The 24,780-nt window shown below is 38.1% G+C and overlaps 1 protein-coding gene across 1 annotated transcript in view; it reads left to right on the forward strand.

Moving 5' to 3' along the window:
* Positions 1-8,408: 8,408 nt before the first annotated feature.
* Positions 8,409-24,780, forward strand: part of tox3 (TOX high mobility group box family member 3) — a 40,936-nt gene continuing 24,564 nt past the window's right edge. The window contains exon 1 of the mRNA XM_043243054.1: positions 8,409-9,181. Coding sequence (XP_043098989.1) covers positions 9,083-9,181 — 99 coding nt within the window. The 5' untranslated portion in view covers positions 8,409-9,082. The remainder of the gene's footprint in view (positions 9,182-24,780) is intronic.

A 24,780-nucleotide genomic window follows, 5' to 3' on the forward strand; every position in this document is an offset into this window, starting at 1 on the left:
TGGAACAGTGGACTAAATAAGATCTAGAGCAGATTGTAGGAACATTTCACAAGAGAGAAACACCAAGTGGAGCAAAGGACAGAGGATTTACATTCCCTTAAGAGAAAGAAAGAATACTACAGAAAGTAGCCTGGCAGTGGTTTGCCAGTAGGGCACCATATGTGGAGGTCTGTTTTCATAGAAAATAATCTCAGTACTGGTTTTACTGCAGATCCACGGGCTGACAGCACTTCCTGGCACTCGGCCAGTAACACGCAGGCTTTAGGATTTGTTCATTTTCGCTACTTATTATTTGGTGGGAGTGTGACAGAATTGTTGCAGAGGTTTTGAACACCAGAACCACTTCTTAGGACTGAATAATTGCTACCATGCAACAACACAGTAGAAGAAAAACAGCAAAGTTTGGAAAGTTTGGTGTGCGGTTTAAGGAACTGAGTGACTGAAGGAAAATGTTTGAAAAAGAAAAGAGAGAGAGAGGGAGAGAGAGTGTGTGAGAGGAGGGAGGGAGATTCTCTGTCTGAATCTTGGCTAACATCCAGCTGAAGGTAATCTGTGTTTCTGACCCCCTCTCTCTCTCTCTCTCTCTCTCTCTCTCTCTCTTCAAGATATATGAAGACTCAAGAAAATAAAATGTTTGAGATTGTACTCTAGGAGTAAATCACATTGTATGCAATAAATTATTTGCAAACTGCACTGAAAATGAAATGATTTTCAAGTAAATTTCATAAATAATTACAAAGAAACAGCAGGAAACACTGAATTAAACATGAAATTTTGAAGCAGAAAACTTATTTTCTTGCAATATGTACTGAGATGTTGAAAAATTCAGATAACCGTGGTGGCTTTGTTACCATTTTGTAGAATATTTTGTAGAACTCATTACCAAATAGCATCATAAAAAATTCTTTGCAAAGGCAACGGTTACCATATTTTTGGTCTGCAGAAGTAGTCATTTCTAGTCTTATTTCTTATTTGACACATGAATGGACATGCGCTGGACATGGTACTGTACATGGTGTGTTCAGCTTTATATATTTACGACATTATTTCAGAATGACTAATGTGATGACATCATGCCATATTAAGCTATGAAATGTGCAAATTGCAGAAAGTGGTGAATAATGTCTCACTTAAAATCTGAATTTTCAGTTAATTTATATTTCACAGCAGTGATTGTGCTGCTGTGTGTGTCAGATATATTCTCTTCCACTTGAGTTTTGCTTTTGCTCTTTTTTTTTTTTTAACTGCCCATTTGACATTCAGGTCAGAGATAGTTGTCAGAACGCGCTGTCATTTTTCTCTGATTAATGTATATTAATGCATCTTACATTTATAAAGCCAAGATTTCATTGATGATAAAGTCCACTAAAATGGCCTTGTTTTAAAATAAATTAAACACCCGTGGTTTGGAAGCCAGAGTCTGTATTCCAGATGAATTTTAGAACAAGGCTAATGAGAGATCACTTTAGCCTTTTGATTGATAGTGAATGTGATCTGTAAGAGCCAAATGTTCCCCTAGAGTAGATAGTGAGCATCACTGACTGCAGTGCTTTCTGAGCACTGGCCCAGTTCTCACAGTCCTGCACAGTGAGGCTGCAGTGTAAAATAAACACAAGGTCATTTGAAAGGATTTATGACATGTTTATGGGGCAACAGAATTCACATTCCTACTTCCTCTTCTACTGTTTATTCACTAGGCTAACCTAAATGCTGCCACATCTCACATTCCCATTTCCATCTTTATCTGATGGGATGAAAACAAACCCCACTTAGAGCCAAGACGAGTGTAAAAACATGAGCACATGCACACAAACACACAAAGCAAAAGGATCAAAAACGTATTAATGCTTTCTTAAATTTCTATCTATATCTATATCTATATCTATCTATCTATCTATCTATCTATCTATCTATTAATAATTTACTTAATATGGCAATATCATGCAACTTAAGACAAGGAAGGGATAAAATCCAAGTTAAAGGCAATAGAGAGAAAGAAAGTCATGGCAGAATGAAACATGTCATTATATGCTGATAGAAAGGCACACTGAGGCATATAATGTAATTACTTCCCAACTTTCACAGTGTGTCAATCACGCCACTATCTGCTTATGCTTTAATGGGATATTGAAATGTCCTCTCAGCTGAGAGGCAATGAAGGCTCCTGCTAATTAGTATGAACGAGGAGCGTTAAAATGAGTAATGCTGTGGAGGACAGGTTTTAATTGAGAATAATATAACGCTCTATCCCTCAAATTCATCAAAGCCACACACTAATTGCCCATCAGACTAATGTTGCCACAGACCATGTTTTATTTCTTGTACATTTTTGGACTAAGAAAGTTTCTTTGCTTTAATTGATGTAAGGTAATTACAGTGACATTTTAGAGTAGGGTGACATACACATTTTATAAGACAGTGCTTAACAGAAATTAGGAGATAAGTAGATTACTAATTAAGTAATTAGCAGTGGTGTGGTAATGACTCCACGTGTGTCAGAAGGTGAGCCGAAGTCTCCGGGCATTTGTCTTAGAAATGGGGAGTGCTTTACTATTCAGAATTGTCAACAAATTACCACATTTCTATCTAAAAACAATGTAGAAATAAATCTTATAAAAACATTTGAATATAATCATGAACAGCCTGTGATACAGTGATAGAATTTCTTCTTGTATTGTTATAGTTCAAAGTGTCATAAATAGTTTAGAATATAAGGTCCCATTTTATATTAAATGTCTTTAACTACTATATAAATAAATATATATTATTGTCTACATACATGTTTTTATATTGCCTGCGTTTAATTACATCTGTAATTGATTTCTGTAATTACATTTATAATTGCACTTTAACCCACCCTTAAACCTATCCATACCACCAAACCTGTCCCAACCTTACCCATACCCAACTTTAATTGCAGCAAGTTTTGCGAAACAAAATGAACACAATAAGTACATTGTGCTTATTTTTGATGTATAAGTACATAGTAGTTAAAAGAACACCACTTTTTTTTTGTTTTTGGAAATGGGCTCATTCTCTCATTAACTCCCCCAGAGTTAATAAGTTGAGTTTTACAGTTTTTGAATCTATTCAGCCGATCTCCTTGTCTGGTGATAGCACTTTTAGAATAGCTTAGCATAGATCATTGAATTCAATTAGACCAGTAGCATCGCGTTTAAAAAATGACCAAAATGAGTTTCCCCTCGTGATATTTTCTTAGTGATATCACTGCCTTTGATGCGGCCATGTTACGGCAGCAAACTTCCTTGATTATTACGCCGGAATGGGAGTATATTTCCTAATCGTATCGGCCTAGAAAAACGCAATTATAAATTATAGTTTACAAAATCAATCTCGAGCAAGCAAATTTATAAAAAATACAGCAAAACCACTCCAACATAGTACAGTCCAAGAACTTGATTAACAAACATGTACTTGAATGAGTCAGACATTCCAATATTACTGTAAATATAGCAGAGGACCATTCAGAATCAGTTGATTTATTAGTATGAGTCTGACGTAACAATATGAGACCAGAACGAATTGACTGGTATAAATATCAGAAGGAGATAGAGATGAGTATTTACAATGTTTGATTATTTAAAATGTTGTAGCATTTGTTTGTGAAAAAGTTACAATAATAAAAACATAAGTTTGTTAACTTTTATTTGCTAGGTCTAATGGCATGTTATTTAATTTGACTATGTTATGTATTTTTAAACTTTGCTAATTATGGCAGAGCATTTTAATTGAACGTTTTCTTCATTTATATGGCTATATTTGAGTTTATATTCTAACCGAGGCTATATTCACCACCGTATCACAGATGACAACACTGCAACACATTATTACCTACATTTAAACAGTGCAAATACAGCAATGCAACAGTAACGCCAGAGAAGGAAGGTGAGAGAAAAAGATAGATTAGGAAACGGTGTAGTGAGAAAAAGAAAGCACTTTTATCTTTTATCTCTCTCATCATTACTGAATGCTGTAATAGAGGCGATGGCCCCCGAGGGTTCTATGTAAAATGCAAAGACAGCATATCCACACTGCATACTGCAGTATCAGCCGTGATGTGGGAGGGAGGGGGTGAGGGTGCTGGAGAATCAAATCTCGTGAAAACATCATTTGTAAAGGGCAGAGTAAATTTATCCTCCTCTGATCCAGCGTAGCCTGACGTTGTTATTCTTACACGCAATTAAGATTCAAATGCGCGAGTTTAAAAATACAAACACCGAAAAATCCGCTCCACCCAAGCCCATCAGGGAGCTCAGTGACATACGAGATACATCATTTAGTATTCAGTTACCTTTTAAGATTCTTGTTCAATTCTGTGGTTTGCCCTTTTAAAATAAGCATTTTAAATATTTAAGCCCCTGCCTCTGGAAGTGTATTTATATTTCTGTGGAGATTTCGACTGTTTACAGGTACTTGCAGTTTTAAGTACTTGCGTTCTAAGATTTGTTGTTGTTACTGCTGAAATAATTTTTGCTCATTTAAACGTGTGCAAATGCATCATTTCATGGTTACATCACTGATCAGCGGCGGCACTGATGAAAGCAAATGCATCAGACTCTTCTTTTGATGGGCTTTTGGACATGCGAGACCAGCTGAACATTTTATTCAACGACAATTCGACTTTATTGCATTACAAAGCGGGGAGAGATCAAAGACCTCAGCGTCTGATAATGAAGACTGAAGGCGAAGGCAATCGCACAAACCCAACCGCCCCAAAAATATCAACCACCCTCTATATGAATCCATGTGTAATGGGGGTGGGGGGTGCTTGATATCTAAGAGGACTGTAGCTGAATCTTGAGTGTATCTGTTCTATACACAACGGAGCAAAGCTGATTTGTCAGTTTGCCAAGGTCACAGCAGATGACGCTCTTCTTTAGATTCATAGCAGAGAATAATTCGGAGCTCTGGGTGGAAAAGTAATACGGTGGGTCACATGTTTGAGACCCCGAAGACAAGAGTTGCACATAACAAATGCAAAATGATGTGTAGGCTGCTATATGATAAATCGCGAGACGGAATACAATGCACAATCGAATTTGTGCGTATCACGAAAGGGCACGTATAAGGTGTCATTATCACATTATATATTAGTGTGGCCTATATAAAAATGCAGCTAAAAGATTTGCATTATGTGAAGTATTTGGCCTTGTTTTATAATAAGCACATGAGAATTGAGATATGAATATTATTGATGCCACTGATGCCTCTTCTTCTACATCCACAGCTGTTCGGTCTAATTTAGAGCACACTGCCACAATGGAGAGATCACAGGCTTAATATGAGGGGCGCATAAATAAAGATTATTAGGTTAATTAATTATTTTGCATTTATGATTCTTTTATACCTCCACATAATTACTATGGGCTGCTATAATTGAATTTGAACTTGTGCCAGAGTGGGATAATTTGTTTTCAGGTTACCAAATGGTGACAATGTTGCCGGGCGTAGAGGAAATGACATGAAGTGTGAGTGCGGCATAATTCATCTGTGCTCAGACGCTGACACCAAACCCACAGAGAGGAAATTAATTCAGTTTCCTCCTGCCACATGGGCAAACAACATTACACACACAAATAAATAATAACAGAGAATCAAAGATGCTCCTGCACACATCAGATCGGGCGCATTCATCACCACGCTTATCAAATGTAATAACAACAACGTGGAATGTGGAACACCCTCCTTATCTGATCGCCTGTGTGTCTGTGTGTGTGTGTGTGTGTGTGTGTGTGTGTGTGTGTGTGTGTGTGTGTGTGTGTGTGCAGATAACATTCGTGCACGTGTGTTTGTCTGTTCATGCATGTTTATTGTATGAGTGTCTGTCTGAGGGGAAGAAAAAGAAATGTTATGCATATAACGTGCATATATTCCATGCGTTTCTTTCCCTTTGTAAAATCCTTTGCCCTTTGTAGATAATTTTGAATGCGAAAAAACACATCTTAATTAAATTTTTGGCTGTTTTGTGTAATATAGGATTATGCATTGCACGAGAGTGAACATTTTCAAAAGAAACACTGTGAATGCAAATGCAATCATGATTGCCACTTACCTTCCAGCTGAGCCTCTGTTTTGCTGGTGGAGTTACTTTCATCTATAGCTCTCTGATTTAGACCCATGGGATTACAGAACTCATCCCATCCCATAATGCACTATACATGCGTGACATTTTTTTCAAGAAAAGAAATGAGTTCTCAGCAATCTTTCAGCTTGTATGAACAGTATAAAAAAATAAAATGGTTTTAGTTTGTGTGTGTGTGTGTGTGTGTATGTGTGTGTGTGTTTGGCACTAAATATGACGACGTTCACCATTGCAATTTGGTTACAATTTTGAATTATCTCCCAGACATCAAGCTTTATGTGTTTCTGCCATTGCATTGGGTGGTTATTTGAATGTTGTAAATCCATGCTGTAATTGTAACGACATAGCTTCAACGTGAAAAAATGAAATGAAATCATTCAAATTACTCTTCTAAATGATAAATCATTGTAAATTGCCTCCAGTGTGTTTGTGGCCTGTAGCCCCTGGTGGTCATACTCAGAAATGTTATCCAGCTGCTTCAACAAAATGTTTGATTTGGCTGCAGGAACGTATGCATATATGTCACATCCTCTCTCTTTCCAGTCGCCTCATATTTGCCTTGCATTAGTTAAGAAATACACGACTAATGGCTTTGTTCCTAAAGCATTGCTTACCCTTAAAAAGACTGAGCAAAAAGCTGAGAGGAAAGCTACCTATTCACATGCAAATGATCTACCCAGGATATTCTGTACAAATTTCTTCTGCACATTTTTAATTCGGCTGAATTGCACTAGGAAAATGTGCTTAGGGTGTCTTTACTTTTTAAGAATTGTTTATATTTGATACGACCCAATAAAATTATGCTTTACGTCTTTGTTTCAATTCGCAATCAATTTTAGTTTAATTAAACTACTTGCTTCAGATCAAAGTGCAATTTCATGTTCCTGTTCGAGCCTGGAAATGGGCAGAGAATTTTGAGTTCCCAGCATGTATATTTAATGTGTTTTTGAGCAAGATGAAAAAAGGAGGAGACTTGTTAGTGTTTAATGTCCTGTTATGTTGGGATTTACAAGAGATTCTGTGATGTTGAGTTTTGGAGTTTGCGTTTAGGTTGAGGATGAGCTAATGGGAACGAAAGGACACCATATGAACTGTGCTCTAAACCAAGAAAAACTACCGAATACCAATATGGCTGCACAATTGTGATGTCAATTTGTAGGCCAACTCTGAAGGCTATTTCACCCTTGGGTACATCCTATGGGTTTTTAGAATAGTGCTTTTCTTTTACAAGTAAGATAAGGCCTGTGGATAGTGAGACTTTCATGTTTTGTTCTAAAACATAAATCACACAAACAGTCGAATCTCACTTTGTTTATTAAAAACCAAAAAGTTGCTATATAAAAATTACATTGGTTACCCTACTCATCAATCATCATGTCATTTATGTTGTAGAACAAAAAATGGAAGTCTCTTCAGGTAATAGTTACAGCAGCCTACATTACTTTACTCCTCACAAACTCAGAATCTCAAGAAAATGCTAATTCTTGAAGGTTTTCAAAGCTATGGTGAATACCCTCTTCTTACGCTGTTAAAAATAAAGTTCTCTAAAGGCATCAATGATTCTATGAAGTGTGTGGTGTATGTGCGTTTCCACCAACTAACATTATATATGTAGTAATAATATAATAAATGTATTACCAGCATGCTAATGGGTAAAAGTTTTGGTAGCTACTGCTTAAAACGAAGTCACGAACGAAGTGGGGACATTCCATAGCCCTAATGGTTTTAATACTGTACAAACTGTATGTGCTATTGTCCTACATCAACCCTACACCTAAACATACACATTACAGGAGAAACTACAGGCATTGTTAGATTTTCAAAAAAAAGTCACTTTCTATGATTTATAAGCGTTTTGAATGTCATTATAATTCACCTTTTCCTTGTCATACCCATGTCATTATAGAGATGTGTGTCCTCATATGTCACAAACGCACACACACAATTGGTATTTAAATTTTATTTAAAATGGAATAATATATCAATATAAATATCATTACAAGCTTAGGCTACTCAAAAACCACACATTGGCATGTACAATGCCTAAAAGAGTTATATACAGATAGATTTTTACATAAATAAAAATTTTATTATTTTTTTTTCTTCAGGCAAGGAAAACTAAATCAAAAAGAAAAGTTGACGCAAAAAAAAAAAAAAAAAAAAAAATCAGCTTAGTGATTAGGAGTTTAGTATTTAGGCTATATTGTCCATGCACGTAATAATGTACGCGGGGGTTTTCTTTCTGGGGCTGATAGGGGAGTGGCGATGGGTGCTCGGGGAGTGGTCGCGTTGAGCCCCACTCTCTCCCGTACTCCTCCATCACAGCTTGATGTTGGCTGAAGTAAACAGAAGACCATTGGCTGTCCAGAGTCCCTCAAGCGCTGTAATGAATATGTAAACACCGCTTCCCAAGTTTCTTGGACTAACGGTGCCATCGGACAGTATTATTCACGTGTCTGGAGGGCTTAATTTTATTTAATTAGCCAAGCTCTGAGAGGCTAAAGTGTCTCCAGATCTCCAACTGACCGGCAGCGGTTAATTTGAAACGTAAAGTGGGGATTGATGGAGGCGTCTTTGAAACACTGAGAGCGGGAACAACCTTGTGTTTAAATCATCCAGCTACCGAGCTTGTCTGTGAGCGTGCATCCGAACGGAGAACATTGTAGCGGAGTTGCAGTTTGCCGGCTTTCTTTGTGTTGCTTTTCTCCAAGCATGCTTGAACCTCGCAGCGCAGGAGCAGTTTGAACAGCGGCGAGCCTCCCTCAACATCCAAAAACTATGGCCAGCGATCAGTGCTTATAGAAGAGGATTACTAAAACTCCTTACAACATCATTTTTAACCTTTCTCTGTCCCATTGAGCTGCGTTAAACCCGCGTTGTTCGCCGCTTCCCTCTCATTCACCGCGCCTGGATTGTTGAAGGACAAGTAAGAGAAAAATTGCGCCCTTTTCATAGAGCAGTGCTTCGCCGAGAGGAAACATGGATGTATTTTATCCGTCTGCCGGAGGGAATTCTATTCCTGGAGACCCGCAAAACCTGGATTTTTCCCATTGCCTGGGATACTACAACTACAACAAGGTAAAAGACTCAGTTTGAGCCCCTGAGCTGGTGTTTCCAAACTAGGAGCGCAAAGTTGATTCTGTTTGGCTCAATACATTTGAAATGGCGAGCGGTGTTGTCTTTTTTGTGACTGCGTGTTTGTTTTTAACCAGTTTAGGTGAGATGGTGTAACTTTGGAGAGGTTTTATAACAGGGTCGCGATGTTTTCAGTGATTTAACTTTGTAAAGCACCATCATTCAGAGCAGGTGGAAGAGCTACTGCCAAAACACGCTCACATGTGGCAAGCCATGTTAACATTTATTAAAAATGTATATATTTTTATGTCATTAGTGCTCGTTTTAAATAACTAGTAATTACTCTGACAGTGATTATTAACCGTATCTTTTTTTCACTGATAACTATTCTACTCATTAGATACTGATAGTGATGCTATCTCCATGATGAAAAATAATTCCATTGCTTCTAATAACAAATTGCAAATGTGTTCTAATTACCACTGGTGCATATTACAGTTTTAATATTGCTTATGTTTTGGAAACTGCTACCTATTTATTATGACAAGTTGCAATCATCTTTTCCCCCATGCATGTCATGTGTAACAACTTACAGTTTAATTGGAAATATTACTTGTAGCAATTTTAGCGTGTGTTCAGTATCTGCTAGGACAACTGCTGTGATTAGTATCAAAGGAAGAAATTGATAGTGGCGTTATTAGATTACTTACTAGTTAGGGGTGCGATGAATACATGTTTGATTGGCTTGCCATACGCTGCACTCTTTCTGTGCTGTTTCTTAGTCTTTTTATTTTCCTTGAGCAGTGTTGAGTGAGCCTACGATAAACATTTTTAGCGAGATTTCACCAAAAGTCAGCCTCACTTTTCCTCGTGTCACGTCCCTTTGACTGCAAGTTACTTCCAGAACCCCATAGGTCTGTGTATTTAGTAATGACTCTACAGAAGGGGGGGGATGCATGCCTTCAGCAGTTAAAGAAGACTTTCAAACAAAAGGCTGTCAGTGTTACAGGACAATGCGTGAATTGTGCTGCCTTACAGACTCTGCTTAATATGACAGGAATGTTTTTATGTGCTCCTTGGGGAACAGTTCTGCGATTCCAGGATTTTAGCCCTCCCAGCAAATGTTGTTATTTAGTAATTCGCTGAACTATAAAATCTCTTGCCACAGTGTTTTAGACTGGCAGGTGTTGCTTGCGTTAGAGGGGCTTGCTTTCGTTTAGGCAGCTCTGTCATCACACACTACGTTATTTTGGCCCCATTGCTAAATATTGTCGGAATTGTAAGTAAAGTGTTGTAGTAATTGCAAATGTGTCTTGCTGTAAAAACACACATTTCCCCTATTATTCTCTATTCAAACTAAATTATATGCTATATGATGTAGAAAACAAAGTTTTGTTCTTTTGTTAAGGTTTGAGTCGAAGCAGAATTGCCTTCTTTTAAGCATTTACCACCTGCCAACATAATTATATAATTCTTGACAAACCTAAAGCATCATCAGGACCCTGGCCTTTACGTTACTTCCTGTCTTCTTAATGATCCTATATGAAGTAATGTCACTACAAAAACCCCGGTTCAGAATGTACACTAAAACACCAGAAGCATAACTGCTTTATTTATTATGAAGTGGTCGTGTCTAACTGGTTTTAGACAACGTCAGATGTGTTTAGATCCTGTTTTGAGAACTTTTTTGGAGGCAATAATTTCAGTCATCTCACACTAAAGACTTGCACTAAACACGTCCTCGTAAAATCAGTGCAGTTTTAATTATGTCCACAGTAACATTGATTTCAGGCGTCGCATATTTCTTAACATCTACAATAAAAACCAAATGACTGACATAAACTTAATCTGATACTGAAATAAAGGCAAAAGGCTGCGTAAGGCCGGGATAGAAAATAGTGGCAGATGAGAGAAAGAAAAAAAGATGTTCTCCACCCCGATCGTAACGCAGTTTCAGGCCTATCCAAAAAGATGAATAAATGCAAATTCCGAACAAGCTGAAATGTTGAAACTGAAAGCACGAGCTTTGGAAAGGCCAATGATCGCAGCTGATTTGCAAACATCCAAAAAAGTAGGTGCGTCCAGTCGACAGTTTTAATAAATTGATCATTTTAGTGAGTAACAAATCCGCGTCTGGGCCTGAACTTTAGGGTATCCAGTAAAAGGCCTGTACCCTTGAAGCAGCTATAAGGGCTCTTGATTTGTGTCTGCAGCCACATTGTATGCAGTGGATTCTGGGTAATGAGTGCGGTTTGTGCAGGAGCATTGGGTTTATGAAGCGAACACATGTGGTAGCAGTCAGTGAAATTTACTAGAAAAGTGTTCCTGATGGCTTAAATAAACCAGTGCCTACATTTGCAGAATGCAGTGTGATTTTATTTTTGCAGTTTAGAGTTTTGTGGAATTTTGAATGACATATTTAAATGCCGTGTTTGGTCCGGTTTTGGTTTGCATCGACGAACTGTTGTTAAATATCAAAGACAGGTCTGTCCCACCGAACTAATCTTTGTGCTAGTAATTTAGCGAGTCTGTGGTTGTATTTACATAATGTCAGGTACCAGTCATTTGCATTCTAGGTGAATTGTATTTACTCCGATCATTTACAGATGTCTAATAGTGTAATAGAAGGAGCCTTTTATTATGCAGAGGCATTGCATTTGACGGATAATCTTCACTGAAATCATTCAAGGCTGTTGCAAAGGAGATAGTATAATGATTACATGGATAATGAGACAGCACATTTTGGCAGGGAATGTCCGTCTTTCGTTTGGTGGTTGTCAGCATTCCTAAACCTATTCACTCTCTCTCTCTTTCTCTCTTTCTCTCTATCCCCCTCTCTCATGAAAAGCATCATTCAGTTATGCAAGAGACAGATGATTCTCTTTGTCCTGGATATGTTTGTGTGCGCATTCTTAATGGACATAAACAGATCACTTTATAACTTTCGCACACCGATTCACTTGTTGTTTAAATGTAAAGGACACATGTATGTTGTGCAAATTATACAACAAAACAAAACAAAGCCATAAAAGGTTCATATAGTCAACACTGAGGTTTTTTATTGTACAAACTCCCTGAAGGGAATGACAAGTTGTGTGGGTTTAGTCAGACTGTTTATAGAACAAATCAGAGTTTGTTTTGACATGCTAAGTTATTGCAATTTCAAATGACATTTACTTTCCTTTGATAGCCAACTTATCGGTGTTTACTCGTAATTATCTGTCATAACAGTCAGATGTCAGTATATAATTTTAAGAACTTTTAGAAATGCGCACATTTCTGTTTTCTGTCAGTGGAATGACTTAAAATAACATCACATATTGAAATAGAAGACTTTGGAGAAAGTCATTTAGTTAAATGCTTATTTGCAGAGGCTGAAGTTGTTGCTATAAAGAAATACTGAAAGTCGCCAACTTAAACTGTATACTATACTGTATATATATATATATATATATACAAAAGAAAAAACAAAAACAGGAATACATTATATATATATATATATATATATATATATATATATATATACACACACACACATACATATATAGTGAAATGTCGCTTTAATTAGTTTTTCTTAAGCTATGTATCTGAAGTTACATATTGATTAATGCTCTTAATAAAGTGTTTCCCACATGAGTGAAGGAAATCACTTTTACACCAACTGTTTGCAGGTCCTGGCACTGATCTGATTTTCCAGGAAAAGCTATGTGGAAATACAGTCTCATATAGCAGACTTTATGAACTTTGAGGATATAGATGCTGTTTCATGGTCTTGTGCCGAAGACAAAGGCTAGAGGAAATGAGGTGACAGCAGCAGGAAATAGCAAATGACAGTGTTGACGACATTCAAGTGCATGTATTCTCTTGTTAAAACCCACACGTAGACTCTCATCCCCCAGGTATATAGCTTTTCAATTCAGCCCTTGTCCCGATACATACAGCAAGGGTTAAATTACACATTCTTACATTCAAATCTGAGTACAGTGTTACAATGAATGTACACAGCAGGTGTCATTACACACATGGACAGGAAGCAGCATAGATCTGATTCAGGAGTTTTAATCGATGTAACAAAATCCCTCTTTGTAGGGCAAGTGGATACGTGTGTTTGTAGAGATTCCTGTTGCGGATTCTTTCCGAATGGAGGATGTTTTTTGTCAAAATGTTGCTTAGTGTTAGAAATAAGAGAAGAAAATTGAAAGTCTAATTGCTGATGAAAGATCTTTTGAAGAAAGTTTCAACCGTCTTCGTCCACGCATCGAAAGTCAACGAGCGTTTCAAGAAAGAAAGCAATGCAGGTTTGGCATATACATGAGGGTGAGTAAATGATAACAGAATTTTTTATTTTTGGGAGAACCATCCCTTTAACTACCTGATCGACAGCTGAAGAAAATAGCAACTGTTAGCTGATAGGCGAACGCTGCAAATGATATAGTTTCGCTCGCCATCGCCATTCAAACAACATAGCATTTTGAGAGCAGAAGCAGATGTAAGTGCTCAGTGTGTCTGAAATGTTTCTCATTGCCTTTGCCAGGAATACTGATGTATTTATTGAAAGTGGAAAGCTTTCATCAGGATATGATTTCACCGGTATTATGTCCTAAAATGGCAGACAGATGCGAAGGTTGTCATTTGGACTTGTGGTGTTTGTGGCCGGGTGCATGTAATCTGCTACTGAGTGTTCAGATCTTGTATTGACACTCAACAAAACGACGTGCCAATCACATTGAGTTCCCTTCATGTGCGTCTTTGCAGAAGTACTGACCTCTCTCTCTCTCTCTTCTGCGGCCTTTTCTTCCCTGTTTCGGTTTTCCGGTTCTCTTTGTGTTGAACCATCGTTTTAAGTGAACTTAGACTTAATGCGATTTCGCCTACAGGAAAAGTCACTCGATGGTACTAGTCGCATATGGCCAGCCACGTTGTATAACCTACATAATGTATCTCGTTCTGCGCGTGGGAAGTGTCATCATTCCGTGTAAATAGCAATGTAATTCACTCGAGTCCTTCACCGCTAACGGTAACCAATGGCCATCTCAGATGCATCGGTGATTGATGGAAGAAAGGTAACCATGCCAGTACAAGCCCCGGGCTCAACAGCTCATTTCCACTAACCCCTATCAGCAGACTCTTTAATAGTGGCTATGATTGATTTAGTAGCTGGCTGATATGATGTTGTGTGCCTGGGCAAATATGTAAATTTGTAGCTGACACACACCATTAGCCAGGCCGGATCACGCTCTATAAATCATGTCTTTAATCCTCTACATGCTGCTTCCTGTAAATGCTCCTCATCTCATTTCCTCCGATATTACCTGTGCGCCTCTTCTGGTCGCTATACGTTGAGGTAACTGATGGTATGAATGTCTGTTTTTGCTTCTAAGTGAGAGGCATTCGTGAATGTGTTCGATGAAACTGAGTAAAATAATAAATGAAACCTGAGGTGATGTACTCGCATGTGTGTGTGTGTGCGTGTGTATTTAGATTGAGAGAGAGAGAGGGAAGGTGAGACAGAGAAAAAGAAAGGAATCATTGATCCCGAGCTGCTGAAAACTGTCACCAAATCTTCCCCTGAGATTGTGTTAAACAAAGGTTTGATGGCTCCTCTTCAAGACAGGAATGTGCCCCATGCTAAGGGCACAGCACATCTGACAACACATTGTGCTGATGCCAGTCAGCTATGTGGAGAGGGTTTAGCATGTCCTCCTTCTTTTGTTAAGAGCCCAGCTGAAATTCTGATTCGCATCCTGTTCCAAAACACTTCTCAAATCGTATTGTTACGAAACAAAGGGTGCCAATCTGGAATGCTGATCACTCAGAAGATATCCCAGTTATGACAATGGCTTCTGATAAGAGAGAAAGGAAACTTTTTCCATACATTGTTTTAGCTTGATGGGGTCAGCAAACATCTCTGTTATGATGAGCAAGGCAAGTCTTATTGCTACAGTTTTGCACTTCTTTTGGCGTGGAAAGAATATTTTATGATCGCCTATTGTTGTATTATTATTGTATCATTTATACAGAGCTGTTGATTGACGTCTCTGTATACTGCATGCTTATGCATGTACTTTTTTAAACCGCTGAGTTAAGTCACAAAGAAACAGACGTAGCAGCATTTCTTTTCATCCTTATTATGAAGTACATCAGAGTGAAACGGACTATCGGAAAAGAAAAATTATAGGGTGGTGACTTGGTTCTATTCATTGGTTGCTGATTGAATTGAGCTGAATACAGCTTTACTGTAATTGAAATAGTGAAACTTACAATATTAAACAGAAATATTTTCAAAGCTTAACAAAAATGTAACTTTAAGGTTCTATGAAATGTTTGTTTTTCTCTCAAATTTATTTTTTTTATCAAATATTAATACTTAACAACTTTTGTAGTTAATTGATTGATTTATTAATAATAATGTATAGATTTTTTTCAGAAATACTGTGTTTTATACATTTTTCTTCTAAATAAACTTTCTATTAAAAATAATGTTTCAGTCATTTTATTAGTAGTAGTAGTAATACTATCTTAACATGAAGTAATATTCAGTTTCTTGAAGTTAATTGATCTTTTGTTTTGTCAGGGTGCTGTGAAGACCTTGAGGTTTATGTTTGTATATAAAATGATGATAGCTTTACTGAAAAGAAATCGTAAAATGTTCATAAAGTGACAGTTCTTGAGATCATTCATGTGCTTATGTAGCAGAAGAGGCTGAAAACGCCGCGACCATCACACACACACTTCAGTAGTAAACAAAACCATTGATGAACATGCAGGATTCATATTTAAATGCCATTTTTGCGGCTTAATAGTCACAGACACTAATCCATATCACATTTTGATTTAAGTGTACTTTTTTTACTTTTGATGTATCCATCCAAAACTTTGCAAATTAAGTGACATTCTAGGGGTTATACAGTAGCCTTTTTATAACTGCTTTTCAGAAATCATAGGGCCCTATGTATGTCATCATATAGTCTGGCACACAGCATTTCAGAATATTTACCACAGGGATTTTATTCAAAGTATGAGTTCAAAAATATGCATGGATGAATTCAATAAAATCAATAACATGAATTTAGAAAACAGAAATTAATGGTTATGTAGGGTTTTGCAGTGGGTGGAGCTGACCTTCAAAATAGAAACTGAAGTAATCAAAAAAATTGTCCTGTTGCTTATCTTTATTGTGGTTGTTTGGACAAAACCTCGGACACACACATAAGCGATAGCTTTTATCTTTTGTCATTTTATCGCGTCGAGTTGGGGCACAGTGAACATCTGTCTGAATATATACTGAGCTTTATATAGCTCTTCAAGTGTAGTGTTTCTGAGATTATAATTGCACTAATGATTGCTCTCATTTCCTTTGACCTTTTATACATCATTAAAGCTAAAAGGAAGTAGAGGAAACAGACTATTTAAAGAACAGTCTGGAAAGTGTATGTTCATGGCCCTACAAAGTATATTTTGGTCTCTCAAAGCTCTCACAAGCTTTGTCCTGCTTCTCTGAAGTTATCGACCTCTCAGGCTTATTGCAGGGATATTTTCAGTGACCTAAAAACAGCTTTTGCTCTGAATCAAGTGATTTCTAAAGATCCACTTGGCACTCCATAAGTGGGCAATGCAATAAAATGTTTTCTTTATTTATGGTTAATAAACGACTACTTTCATCATTGAAAAGTTGCTCTATATAAAGAGCACAGTCATATCTATCTACTAGTCTCAGCATTTAATCAACTCAAGCTCTTCTGATAGACTGAAACACTTTGGATTGTTACTTCATACTGAGGATAACACAAGTCTCTACATATTCAATCATTTTTGACAAAGAGGTACAGTGTCAGTTGTGCATTTGAGGAAGACTGTTTGGTTTTCATTAAACTTCCATTTTTTTGATATCCTGTCACAGAAGTGAACAGTGACAGAAAAAGAGGAAGGAAGGAGGGAGAATCTCATTATTGTAACTGAAGAATGATGCCTGAGATACCACATGTCAGATGATAATATAAAATCATATTGCAGAGCTTCTGTTAGTCCTTTGTCAGGTTGCATACCCACAATGCCCTGTGGCTTCAGGTTGTCCTGTATGAACTGACAAAGACAGCAGGTGTGCAAATACTAGTAAGGCTCACTGAGCAAAGAGTTCAGATAGTGAGGGTAAACAAAAGACTCATTTGAATGAGCAAACAGAACACATATTGAAATGACTTGTACGAGTTACGACATTCATAGACATAGAAGACAGCCTGTAGAGCTGTTACATCAGTTCTTTCTTTCTTTCTTTCTTTCTTCACATTTATTTCTTGCTCTCTCTTCTTACTGTCTTTTTTTTCTCTCTCTTTCTCTTAACATGAAATGCAGTTAGGTTCAGGTTCAGGTTCAGTTCAGGGTTTTAAGGTGATTGTATGCAGCCGGAGACTGTGTTATGGAAATTAGGAACCAATGTATATTTGCTATTAGCTTAAAAAAGGTCATCGGTTACTGACACTACGGGTAACTCCTCCCCTACTTTCCCATGAGGTATCTGGGTGCCTATTAAATATCTTCAAATCCAGTTCTTCATTTCAAATTGAAAAGCTACCGTCTCCCTTGCTCTCTCTGTCGATTTTAATTGGAACCTTTTATAGAGGTGCATTAGACTGATAAGAAAAAAGACCCTTTGTTTTTCATGGGAATGTAATTCTCTGTAATTTATGTTAAATAAATCGTTAGGCCATGTACTCTTTGGCTCTGCACTGCACTCTCTCTTTCCTCCTTTCTTTACTTTGTCATCTATTTTTCTGAACGGATCTGGTTTCTTGTGTTTACATTAGCACTTCACAAAAATCTGATTCTCAGCATGTTGATTCACGGCTGTTGCTTTGGACCCGTTTGCGCTCGCACTTACTTTCTTTGTCAAAGCCGAGGAGGACCGGCGTTGTCTCCCATGCCTGAGGCGGAACAGGAGCATGGTTTTGTTCTGTAGCGGCACATTGCTCCAAGGGCACTGATTTCCAAAGGCTGGCAGCTTGTGCTGACATGCCGACTCATTTAAATTGTGCTTGACAGAACAACCCAGGGCAATTAATCATTTGACTAGCATGTGGAATGATGCTGTATCACAGACAGAGGAGAGAGAAAAGGACCTCTCGCACGTTTGCTCTTCCTATCCGATTCGCCAACCATGAAATTGTTATCATGCCCATGACAGCGTATTTTCCCTTGTAATAAAAGTCTGCTCCATACAGAGGATCTCTTCTTTTCATTAGGACAGGGCAGTGGACATTCACTCGCTGTCACTTGTATCGTAACACATTAAGACATATGTTCTCTGTTGATGCTAAATGAAGACAAGGTTCTGCCAGAGGGACGAATGACGAAAAAAAGAAAGAAAGAAAAGGGAGGAAAAAAAAAGTTTGACGCTGTGTTAGTTTTTCATAGCCACCAACCATATGGTTTGCCTCACTGCTGAGCCAGCTGCTGATATTTATTTCATATGCATATTAAAACTGGAGAGTGGATGCTTTGTAGACGGTTTCCAAAAATTGTACAGTGATTGCTTCATTGCTGATGGGTCTTTTATAAGCCTCAGAGGAATCCTTGAGAGAAACACCAGTCTGCACTCTCTGCTAAAGTGTGATTGAATGTTGCATTTAGCCTCTAATAAAGTTCTATTGGAGACTTCGGCAGCTGGCTCCCATCTGGAGTTTGTGGAGAGGCTTTTACTGTGTGCGAGTGTGTTTTAGGGTGCAAGGGGCTTTTATTTAAATATTTAATTTAGGTAGGCGTCTAAATGGAACACCTCCTTTTTGTTAAATGAAATGTGACTAGAAGAACATTGTGGTTATTATGCGAAAAGATGGCTTGATTTGTGCTACTGAAGCTGGATGACTACAAGGAGGACCTTCTGAGGGTCCAGTGATTGTCTTTTGGTTGATGGCATGGCTTTTGGTTGAAACCAAAGAATAAACAGTAGAGTTCTGCAGAAGTGACTGAATAAATGTGCTATCTGGAATTTTAGTCTTTTTGTGCAATAGTTTACAATTACATTTTATGGTGAGTTGCACTAAAATGTTAATGTGCTATACCTTTTGAATAATGTATCTCTTACAGTAAACATAGCAAATAGTGTTAACAGAAGTAAGTGTGAAATAAAAATGCATTAGTTGAAGCAATACTTGCCATTTTCTCAAGTCTTAGAGCTCTTTTATTAATGCGACTCGCAACAAGACCCAAGTGCTTTGCATCGCAAGTGTAATGCTGCACCAGGTGAGCTACTGAGTTACTGTGTCAGATGAGCTTTACATATGGTGCTGGTTATGCGATGTAAATGTCAAAATGTATTAGTCTACAAATCATGTGCCATGGTTAAAGAGTTGTGAGAACAGTATTTTGCACTATTACGTCTTTGTTAAAGTGAGATGATCTGCTCTGGGTAATTCTCATTTATGCAAAAAGGTCTTGGTGTTTTACTGACGCTAGTGTTCCTTTCAGCTGGACACTTCAATGAATTGTGTTTATACATGTGCTTTTGGAGTTAGGCAAAAATGTAGTTACAGGCATATTTTCCCAATGAGCCTAGGTTTGGTATGCGCATGGTGTATGACTGAATGCTGAAAGAGTTTTATTATGAATGTGGTATCATTTCAAACATGATGTTTACTTCTGTTGTCAGCATACAGATGCAGTTGTGCTTTTAGTTGCGTTGTTTTTCTCAGATGCAAATGTTTGGAAATGAAGCCTACTGTATAAATGCGTCACGAGCAAAGAGGTTTAACAGGATGATTCACTGTGGGACTTATCACTTATGAGCACTTTGATTTTTTTTTTTAACACATTTCATTTTCTCATCCTTATCATGAATCCTTTGTTCTATAGCTTAGGTAAATAGAACCTCAACCGCTGTTTTTCTCATCTCTTTCCCTTTCTTTCTCTTTCTTCATTAGTTGATATAATGGAGCGTTGTAAAAATGCATTATGAGTTGAACCAAAAGGTTACAGCAGAAGTTAACAGCTAATAAATGTGATTAAAAATAGTCTAACAAGAGTGCTGTATTAAGTGTTTAGGAAGGAACTCCGTGTCCTCTTAAGTGTCTTGTATCAATAAGGATTCCTATGTAAGCATTCCTGCGTAATGTTCTCGATCATTTTCAATATTACCAACTTTTGATTTACAGTTTTACTGTACAAATGACATTCTTATGATTTAATCGCGCTCTTTTGGAGCAGTTAACACATTTATTTGATTTGACATTATAACTGTTTCATTCTGCTCTGTGTGCTTTCTAAAAACTGACCTTTGAAACTTATTGGAACTGATCGTAGCTCACACTCAAAAAAGTCCCTAGCAGAGCACTCATTCCTCAGTAAATGGATATGAATAATCTTTGCAAATAACGAGTAACACGTTGGCTCTGTCGCACTTTTAATATTTGTTTGAGCGATTACACATAGAAGCCAATGGCATGAGTATGAGGTGGGACGAAGAGTTTATCCAACCAAAGGCAGGTGGGTAAAGTGCTTGGAGAAACCTGCCCTCAAACCTGTTTTTGTGCTCTTAATTGTGCAGAAACACACTTCACCTTTAATAAACTTGCATGACTTTGTGTGTTTTATGTAAACGTACAGTTAGTATGGGTTACCAGATGTTGCAGCTATTTTAGCATCTGTTCGCTTGGGCCGCTGGACAGTGCGCTTCGGAGCCTTACAGTCTGTAAAACCCCCGATGGTAGATTGTTTTAGGATCATTACCCTTCTCACTCACCCTGATAAAGCTTGTATGAGAGCATTCATCTCCCCATGCTCCTCTGAGCCACATGTCAGAGCCCTGGAGAGTGGAATCTCCAAAGCTCTGTTTACACATGAGCTCAATGCACTCCCGAGCTCAGCTAGCCTCACCGAGCACCGCGGTGTAAAAGAAGGCCGCGCTCGCTACTAATTAAGCGTCGGGGTGGAGCCGGAGCTGTTTGGCGTCCCCTGGCTTGAATAGGCATCCTGTTCTGTGCCAGTAGTGAGAGAGTGAATTGTTATCGGTGTAATCTTTGTGGGTTGAGCATATAAACAATGTCTCTTCAGTACAGAAACATTCTGTGCCTCTCACTCTGTGTAAATGACAGGCAGTGTTGTGTTCATATAGAGATCTGATTTAGCTGTATAGGTTTTCACCTGTGTTTAACGTCTTTGTTCCCAATCCAGGGGTGGCGTAGGATACGATCTACTTGTACGGCGTTCCTCGAAAAGATCGCTAAGCTAGAGAGCGCCTGGCCCCTGTCTAACTGAGACTAAAGGGCTGCAGAGGAGCGCTGTGATATTTGAAGTAATTCACAAGTGCATGTGTTCGCACATTAGTGGGATGCAGTCGGACAGCCACAAGGTTGAGAGCTAATTACAGCATTTAAAGCCTATCAGTTCCATGTGATTGCTGCTTGTGCTGGGTAAACGGCTTTTATTTGGTATGCTGTGGAAGTTTCCCCTCACAGCGAGGGCTCTGTGGCAGCAAATTATTTTCATCTTAATTGCATGTAGGTGGAGACATGAAATAATGGGGCATATTTGTGTTCAATCTGCTGTGTTTTCATTACATTGTGGAGGAAAACATTGTTAGCGGGAGTTAATTAACAAATATGAGTAATTGCTCTATGCTCATATTTATCACTAGTGTGTTCGCAACAGGCAGGCCTGAAGCGCTAACGACAAAGTGCTACATAAATCAAAGTGCTTTTCTTTGCCAAAGCAGAGCCCTTGGGAGGTACCTTAGAGCTTAATTAGAATCTAGAAGGATTTTGTTTTAAGTGTGAGGTGAGCAAGCACTTGAATAACAATGATAAATTAGGCCCCAGAGCATTGCCTGTATGTTTTGGACCGTGCGCGTAATGTTATATCCTATTTCTATATAATTCATAAAGTGTGATGGCAGAGGCTCCACGCCAGACATTCTGCCGGTCCTGTCGAATTGATGAGAGAGATTAATGCAGGGATTGCTGTTGCTGGCAGAAAAGTTTACTGAAATGATGCCAGAGTGTTCACTGCAGAATTACCCAGATGGGATTACGTGGACTATTCAGATTTTACGAGGCCGTTTAGAATATTTTTCTTGTCACGGAGTAATACGAAGGGATGCTTAATGTTGTGCTTCACTGTCAGTCATAATTCAGCGATTTGGCCGACTAAAATGTTTGGCATCCAACATATTTGTGGTCAGCCAATAAAGTGTTCATTTTTGACTCTTGATGGGAAATTACTGCGTAACTTGATCAGTCTTCTGTTTAATCAGTTATTTTTTCAGTTGTTTTTTTTGTATTCTATTTTTAGAATTTTATTATGGGGTTCATTTGTAATAATAACTTTTAATGCATTTTATATGTGAAAAACGGCATGATGATATATAGGCAACCTGTTGCTGGCTAAATTAAATAATTAACTTTTATAGTGTTACTGTACTGATGCCCTGAGGCCAGAGCAATTGCTTTGTTGTTAGATTCCATTACTCTTAGTGTTAGATTCATTAATCAGTTAAATATTTTTTATGAACTTAAAATGTTTGTATTACAAACATACACATGAATGTTGTTCTAGTTTGTAATTAACTTCGACTAAACCAAACATTTTTTCTTACAAATTTTCAGCAGGGGAATCCCACTTTGAAAACCCCTGGACCGACCGGTCACCAGCATTGTACAACCCTCTCAAAAAGACTACTTTCATCATTTAGCCAAAGAAAGAAGTGCTCTTATGTACATGTACAGAGAGCATGTTGCTGATGTTAAGGACTGCATACATGCCAATTGCAGGCTTCTGTTGTACTACCGCAGCAGGCCTTGGAGGTGCATCGAATGTTGTCTGCTGATTTAAAAAAAATAGCACACTGAGTGAAAAGACTTTGTCTGTGTCTGACAGACACTTGTGCGATTCTTGATTACAGTCATACTGATACTCTGTGGACATGCATATGGACTGCCTGTCTGTCTTGGCACCAGATTCAGCCATCTGGCCTCAATTATGCTTTAAACATGCTTTGTTGTACATGACAAGTCCACACTGACAGCGAGTCTGCCAGTGTTTAAACGTCATGCCTCTGGCTACGATTATACTCAATCAGTCACTCTGATTTTAATTGGAATGGTTGAGGATGAGTGGGAGACGTGAATGAAAATAAAAATGTCTTCATCTCTGCTGTGGTCAATTTGGAGGTTTTAAGTGTGGCTGTGCTCAAACTGCTTGGAATTGAAATTTGTACTTTACAAGGTAGAGTATCCTGTATTATGCTTTCAAATGAAAAAAAACTGCATGTTTGCCAAGTCTCTTTGAAATGGTTTCTTTTAGAACAACTTTTGTGTTTGCTTCTATTAGTTCAGAACTAATAGTCATAATGAGTCTTGTGACTGACTAGTCATGATCTTTCCTGAAAATCAGACATGCTGAATGAATCTTTTTATGTCTTGGAAGCATGGAAGCAGTCTATTTCTTGTTTCCCACCATCCTCAGATGCATTCCATGTCAGACCTTTCCTCTATCTCTTTTCTCTTAGGCTCGGATTAGCCGCTTGCCATTGTCTTCACCGGACCTGCTGTTGCTGTAAATTGGCTGGCTGTGCTGTTTTGAGGTTACAGCTTTCAAAATATCCACGCTAACAGGTTTAGGAGTACACAGAAGGTCCCAGAAGACCTCTTCAGATGCAGAGAAACGGGTCAAACACTGACCTAATGAAGACAGATGGAGGTGGACAGTGTCTACATGTGCTGTGGATGATGGTCGGCCTGTGGAATGTTTCGTGTGCTTTGGCCAATCCGTTATTTTAGTAAAGCACCTCTCCCATTTGGCCTTTAACAGAGGTCAAGACTTAAATATAGGATCTGTTATTGACCCCCTTTTCAGACTTTTCACAGCAAAATTACACAATGTCCTTGAGGTGAAGGACTGTACATTTTTCTGGATATATACATAATGGACATAGAAACGTAAGCAGTATACTTGCATTATTTAGTTTTTTATATGATTTTATCATAGGGTTCATTTCAAAAGTTTTGTTGAGGTCGATTTTGTGTCGTTTTTGCACTGTGTGATTGAAGTGTGCATCGATTCCTCCGTTTCCTAGTTTCTTGTTTGTTGTTGTAGTGCCAGTATCACTCACAGGTTAATTTCCACAGTCTCTCAAAAACTTCTTTGTTGCCGAAGATAAGTTCTCTCCATCCACACCGCATGAAACCCTTTTAACGATGTGACACAGTTTCAGTAATTCACAGTTTTATTTCAGTTTCTCTTTGATCTCTCTGCTGTCGCCCCGTCTTCGAGAGTGGAATAATTTTAGGGCATATATGTGCAAATCCTTAGTGCTCTTTTGTTCCTGGGCTCTCGAAATGTCAGTATAATGACCAGAAGTGAATAGAGTAGATTAGGCATCGTAATTTGTGTAGCAGTGCTGTCAATCTTAGCCCCCCTCTGAAAATGCTATGTGTATTAGAGGACAGTTCAGGTTTAAACATACACTATCGATTCGTTCGAATGCATCTAGTGGTTTGTTTTTCAATTTTCTTCTATCATTTATCCTGGAATGCTGTTTGTCTTTCATATATGAGCAAGACCTCTCTTTCCATACAGCTGTGCGTGAACACACAATAGGTGTAAACTGTCTG

Source organism: Puntigrus tetrazona, chromosome 7 (genome assembly GCF_018831695.1).
Source record: "Puntigrus tetrazona isolate hp1 chromosome 7, ASM1883169v1, whole genome shotgun sequence".
In the NCBI taxonomy this organism is placed as follows: Eukaryota; Metazoa; Chordata; class Actinopteri; order Cypriniformes; family Cyprinidae; genus Puntigrus; species Puntigrus tetrazona.